This window comes from Notothenia coriiceps, unplaced genomic scaffold (assembly GCF_000735185.1).
Source record: "Notothenia coriiceps isolate Sejong01 unplaced genomic scaffold, NC01 NC01_scaffold00037250, whole genome shotgun sequence".
In the NCBI taxonomy this organism is placed as follows: Eukaryota; Metazoa; Chordata; class Actinopteri; order Perciformes; family Nototheniidae; genus Notothenia; species Notothenia coriiceps.
The window spans coordinates 9,113,915-9,121,048 of NW_011369951.1; the positions used below are offsets into that span (position 1 = coordinate 9,113,915).

General features: G+C 41.9%; 1 protein-coding gene across 1 annotated transcript; it reads left to right on the forward strand.

Moving 5' to 3' along the window:
- Positions 1-971: 971 nt before the first annotated feature.
- On the forward strand, positions 972-1,480 carry LOC104966883 (forkhead box protein K2-like). The gene has a single exon (XM_010796203.1). It carries the CDS (start codon positions 1,174-1,176, stop codon positions 1,468-1,470), a length of 297 nt encoding a protein of 98 aa, XP_010794505.1. The 5' UTR covers positions 972-1,173; the 3' UTR covers positions 1,471-1,480.
- The last annotated feature ends 5,654 nt before the right edge of the window (positions 1,481-7,134 follow it).

Sequence of the window (7,134 nt, forward strand, 5' to 3'; positions counted from 1 at the left end):
ATCTTGTGTATCAAATCGCTATATTAATATATTAAATAAAAGCTTTTGACACACATAAGGCTTTATGACCATGTTACTCTTTTAGTTCTATATGTGGAAATGTTTTCTGACCTACAAACTAGAATGTACCATGAAATAAATGTATTATTTTTGATTGTTTTGCATTCATGCTGCATTCAATGAAACCAATCAGTTAGCGAGTGATCATTACTTTACTCTTTACTCGCCATGGCTGTTATCATCTGATGTCTGCTTGCACGCGCGCACACACCACTTCCGCACAGACAGTGTTTACAAACAAGTGGCCTACAGATGGCAGGGTCACTCACCCGTATGATAACAAGGCCTGCATACAGGACAGCTCAGGATTATAAACCTGCAGCCCCGGCAAGGGCATATAAAGCCCCAATCTTTCTGTCGAGAATAAAACATTTGGTTTTTATGAGGAATCTTTTAAATTAATTTCTGTATTCAGTTCAAAATGACAATATGCTGCAAAGGGGGCAACGTGCAAAACGTGTCATTGATTCTGTAGTGGAGGAGGAAGACCATCATGCAGTGTGGCTTTGCGCTGCTGCGACGTAGAGACTGAAGGGAGAATTGATCCTGCAAAATAATCTCATACATGCGGTAGTTTGTGACATTTAATACACGATTGGATGGTGATATCGATGCATTATTGTAGATTGTCGATAATTTCTCTCTGTAGTGATTATTGTGACAGATTGCACGTGTAAACCGGTTGATCCACTCCTTTCCTGCTTTGGTAAAAACCGTACACGCCACTTCTTGCTTCTCACCAAGCAGCATATGCGCGTATTTCTACTCTCCAACCGACCTTGAATCTGTCCTCAGATTAATACTCACGCGTGATTTGTTGCAGTCCCAGGGCTGCATCGGCTTCCTGTATTCTGATTGGTGGAGCGCGCTGTCAGTAAAAGTATATCCGCCTCTTGCTCTGTTTGGTTGGAGCTCTCTGCTACCCTTTCTCTCGGCGGTGGGTCGGAGCCGCTGTCCCTGGCCTCGCATGTTCCCCTCTAAATTCCTGTTTTCTATTTGATGCCCCTATTGTACATTTGATCCATTTAGACCCTTCTGTTAGGCCACAGTCGGGCGTCCATACACCGTTTTATTTTGCCCCAGTATTTGGCATTTTGAGACTTAAACACGAACATGGCCGTGGTGAGCGGATCGTCTGGGCCGGTTGCCCGGCTTGAGGGCCGTGAATTCGAATACATGATGAAAAAGCGCTCGGTGACCATCGGGCGGAACTCGTCTCAGGGCTCAGTGGACGTGAGTATGGGCCACTCCAGCTTCATCTCCCGGAGGCATCTGGAGATATTCACCGCCAGCGACGATGGTACCGGCAGCGGGGATTTTTACCTGAGGTGTCTTGGTAAAAACGGGGTGTTTGTAGACGGAGTGTTCCTGAGACGGGGCGCCCCTCCTCTGCAGTTACCACGAATGTAAGTTCCCCCTCTCAGCGAACATGTGGATGCTAGCGCTAGTAGCCGAGAAGCTAAAGTTAACAGTCAACAACATTGGGTTGATAGTGGCTAGCAGGGTTGAGAGCACCACGTGTTTTAGCATGTTAGCAAGAACTCCGCATCCTGTTCCCTATGCCATTTTCTTTGTTGACATTTTTGTTAGCAACAGTGTGAATTAGCCGACTGCCTTCACCCCACATTCCCTCCTGTGGTTATCTTTGCGTTAGCCGCATTCCACTGTGTCTGTTTTGGTGGCTACATAGCCAAAATAACTAGGCTAGCACACAGCTTTGGGGACGCTGTTGTTGATATTGACTAGTAGCAGCTTTTTCTGTCACGTGGACACCCGTAAGCCAGAAATGTATATCTTGTGATACTGTAAACATTCGCCCTTGTTGTTATACAAACACGTTAGCTAGCAGTTAGCTGCTGCTTCTCCGTAGTTGTGAATGGAGCTCCTCTCGACCGCTAAATGTAAACAAACCAGCCCGTCCCCGCCCTACCGGCTCTCAACAGAGCCTGCCGGACCTTTGGCCTCTGTTCAAATTCGAATTCATGCTCGCTGGTGTATTTAACTAGTTAATTATGAACAGTATTGATAAACGAGAATTGACCCTCCTCATTCATTTCAAAGTTAAATGAGAAGTTTTTCCCATAGAGGTCGGTTTGCCTCTCCAAAAGATAGTTCCAGAGCTATGTTGTGCAGGTTGTAGCCTGCACCGTGCCATTGTTTATCTTTTGAGGGTTGTTGATAATGTGCTGTTGTGAAATGTTCTGCTTTCTCAACACACTTTTATTACTCAGGAATTTATCGCCCTGATCTGTACTAACATTTAGCAATGGGATTTTAAATATATGCCGCCTGGTGCGGATTGCCGGAGAGAAAGTTATATACAGGGGTGCACATCACTTTTTTAGTGAGTTACTCAGATGAATTGAAGGATCAAATACTAAGAAATGATCACATGACTTGAAGTCATATCCGATTTCAGATGTGGGAAGTTACTAAGTACACTTATTCAAGTACTGTACTTAAGTACAATTTTGAGATATTTGTACTTTACTTGACTTTGATCTACTTTGTAAAATTAGCTGCACCTTTACCAGCTTTGATAACACTTTAATGATCAATCATAACAAAACATATCCTATATATTATTCTGAAATGGACCAATCTGCACTTTATGCGCATTCACACCGCAGTACTTTTCCCACAAAGGTTCATGAGAACTCTTTAGTGCTCATGAACGGTAAGTACCGAGTTCATTCGGTAAGTACGTAAGTACCGATCGCGGCGCTTGACTTCACGGCGTATACTGCCACCCGAAGTCCTCGGAGTTGGGGACTGGCTTCAGTAGGCACGTAGTGGCACGTAGTGGCACGTAGTGACACAAGTGACGTTACGCAGTTCAGATTTTTGCCGCGTACCTGCGTACCAGTTATGTGCACCTCTGGTTATATATAAAGATAACCAATAAAGTCATAATTATTCAGATTCTACAAGTTATGTGTGCTGGTAATGCTTAAAGGTGGGGTAGGTAAGTTTCAGAAACCACCTCGAGATACACTTTTTGTTATATTCCATGGAATGCTCTTAACATCCCGATAGCAATGAATATAGCCGGCCCGGCTAAAATAACTGGATGGTAGGGGTGTAACGGTATACTCAATTTTTTACGTTTAACGTTATATTCGTTCGGTACAATTCGGGCCCTTCGGTTCGGTACACCCGTACCGAATAATTTCGGTACGTGAACAACTTTTTGGAAGTAATCTCAGCTGCTGCGTCGCAGCGTTCGAGTAGCATGTTCCTGAAACCCATGCACCGGGCGGGGCTGCAGGAACGCAGCGTTCAGTGCAATTTCAACGCGTCATAGAGCGACCAAGTCATTTAATTGGACGAGAAGCATACTATGAGAGCTGGTCACAGGGATGCGTTAAAATTTTGTCAGTAATTTGAGGAACTGTCTAAATGTCGAACGCAGATAAAGTTGAGCTCAAAAATCCTCCAGCATCATTGAAGTCTCCGGTTTGGGAACATTTTGGTTTCGCAGTTACGTACAAAGATGACGGACAAAGACAGGTGGACCGAACCAAAGCTGTTTGTCGGCATTGTTCAACTAAAATTGGTTACGCATCTGGCAATACATGAAACTTGCACACTCATTGAAACCCGAACGTGAATATCACCAGTACCAAAAGAAAAAAGACTGAAGTGCAAACCCAACTCCCACTAGCATTTAAGCCTCCACCACTCGCAAAAAGTTCAGACTAGGGATGCATATCGTTGACTTTTTTACGATACCGATACTCAACCGATACATATCGTGATACTTTGAAAATGTATCATCCCACAATTACTCCCATGAAGCGCTTTACGATATAGTTAACATGTCAAATGAATATTAAATTCAATGTGTGTGTGTGTGTGTGTGTGTGAGTACTGAACAAACAATGAAAAATACATTAAAAATATGAAGAAAACCGATTATGGAATATATTTTATATCAGGTGTGCCGCGTGAATAGCACATCTTGTCAATGCAAACAGACCGTTATACAGTGATGCAAATTAGTCGCTTTTCGGCGCCTCCCGCTTTTTTAACGCTGCTTTGGGTGACTTGTGTAATTCGTGGAGAACCGAAGAGTTTTAGTTTTTTTGGGGGGGGGTGGGGTCCGTCCGACTGATGGACAACTTCTCACTTCAAAAAAGAAGAAGAAATCTAGATCGCAAAATAATTAAACAAGCGAGTGCCTGTTTTTCCTGACCAAGGACAGGTTCCTTGAACACAACACGAGCGTAATGTGTATTCACGTGGTTATGTCTCGTCTGAAAGGAGTGTGTACTGTAGACTAGACTAGAGTGCTTACGGAGAGCACAGGAACGCGTTCCAGCTCTTCAAATATTGCAGTACCCATAAGGAGCCGTACACATTGTGTACGGCTCCTTATGGGTACTGCAATATTTGAAGAGCTGGAACGCGTTCCTGTGCTCTCCGTAAGCACTCTAGTCTAGTCTACAGTACACACTCCTNTAAAGGTGTGTACGATGTTACCTCCTTAATAAAAGACTAAACTCAATGTAAAAAATTTCTTATTCGGTACACTTTATTAGCTTAAACAAAAAAGGTGTAAACCAAAAGTGGTCACTACTTCTGGTCATAGTTGTACCCAAGACCTAGGGTCGGTAGTTTGTAGACGGTAGGCTCGATGCCTGGCAACGTAGTCTAGTCGTATTTCAACGGGGTCTCGGTAGTTGTAGGTTCGAATGCGGCGGCCTGCAGTACGTGGTCATGATTGAGTTCGGAGGGAGACGTAGAAGACTAAGTCACCTGTTGACAGCCCTCCCTTTAACTTTGCCCAACCACGACACCGTCTGATTCTAACAATGGCAAGGACCTGCGCCACACCACCTGATGTTGTCTTCGTACCCCGCTGCATCTACACAGGTTACGAAACCAACCCATGATGTCGGCCAAGTGGTGTTTTGGTACTTTACCATGTTCTGGAAAAAAAATGGTAAAAGACCTGTAACGTCACCACTTGTCCGAAAGGAAAGAGTGTTCCTCGCGTGGTTCTACTCCCACTTCAGGGTACGTCGTGGTGGTGGTGAGGGGGGTAGTAGTGAGCATACGTAAGGGTTCATAATAAACCCCTTCTACGGTGGCACGAGTCCTCCAACGAGACCACGACCGTTGTTTTGCCACTTCGGATAGAAGAAGGTGGATTCACGGAACCACGGAGTTAAAGTTTTTGTGGATTTGTGTAAGTCCACACATGTAAAAACGAAAAAACGGTCGACCCAAAATGTTTTCTTTACGAAAACCACAAATAAAGTCAAAATCACTCAAAACATCACACAATAAAACAGATTTATTTTAGACGAGGACAACCCTCTGTTTACATAGGCTACAAAAGGATTAGAACATCAACACATTATTTGGAAGGATCTTCCACAATCAGCCCACCTGTTTGTACATTCCTGACACGTTTCAGGTGTGTGTTCTGGTGTGTGGTGTGTGTGGTAAATGGTATTTTTTTCCTTTACATTAAAATTTTTTTTACAAAAATATTTTTGTGAACATAAACCTACAACTTACTAATGGATATCACCTACTATTGTAATAAACATGCTCATACCAATGGAACTTTTTCCAGTTTACCGTGACTACCATAGGTTTACACGGTTTTACACGGGTTTCCAGTCAGGTCAGAAGAGAGAGAGAGAGAGTTTACATTGACAAACGAGAGTTAGAACTATGATCCCATGAAAGATCTATACATACAACCCTAAGGAATTTCGAAAATCAGATACGGTATGGTAGTAAGTTCCCACCAAAAGTGATATTCATTACCCAAAAAAAAAATCCGCCTCCAATTCTTAAATCGAACAAAATGGAAAATACCAAGGTAGGACTTAAATGAGACTGTGTCTTTGTTTTATATAACTAAGACTGTGAAGATCTAGGTTAAGTGTGCTACATTGGAACGAAAACACTATTTTATTTACATAAGTATATTGGGAAAATTTTCAATTCAATATCAAGTAAACAAAACCGTATCGTAAAAGCTCGGACCTTTGGACTTTTTGTCCGAGTCACCGATTGTCCAAATTATTTTCCAATTAATCAAACAGACAAAACGGTAGGAGTATATTATAGAAACATGTAAAGGTCGTGGATTTGACAAATAACATCTCCTAGTGAATGTCATAGAAGAACTAAAAAAGTATAAGATTAAAGATAGTAACTGGAAGATGAAGGGGGGCATACTTTCATACATGAGATTGTATGATTGTAAGACTTCTATACAACCAAAATAAGTACAAAATGTATTAAAATGTCCTAATAACGATATGATACAATAGTCAAAATGAAGATGTGTAATTATAGACTAACGTTTTGTAGTGTCTGTCTTTTCTATAGGCAATAAATTACCATTCCGACATAACTCTTAACACTACAAGTATCTACACAGAGGTAAGGTGGGTTTAGGGCCACTCGATTCACAACATTACCCTAACCCTAACCCTAACCCTCACACCAGATACTGACTCGGTTTTCGGACCCCCCCCCAGACCCCCCCAATAAAGCAAAAATGCACGTTTCAGAGTGGCCTTTTATTGTGGCCAGCCTAAGGCACACCTGTGCAATAATCATGCTGTCTAATCAGCATCTTGATATGCCACACCTGTGAGGTGGGATGGATTATCTCGGCAAAGGAGAAGTGCTCACTATCACAGATTATTTTTTTCAGATTTGTGAACAATATTTGAGAGAAATGGTTATTTTGTGTATGTAGAAAATGTTTTAGATCTTTGAGTTCATCTCATGAAAAATGGGAGCAAAAACAATAGTGTTGCGTTTATATTTTTGTTCAGTGTAATATGCATGTTAATTAACAACTCGTTGATGGTTAATTTCTGTACCTTAATATAAAGTGTTACCGTTTTTATATATTCACCAATATACTTCAACCTGTTAAGCCCTGAGCCTATTTTTCATGTCTCAGGCTCGAAAATGACATTCCCCGAACAAATCACTATATCTCCACTTCTAAAAGGGGTAAATTAATAATCTTTTTTTTCAAAGGAATGATACACCGGTGAGTTGGATGTAGATGAGTCAGAATTAATATAGAATGTTTTG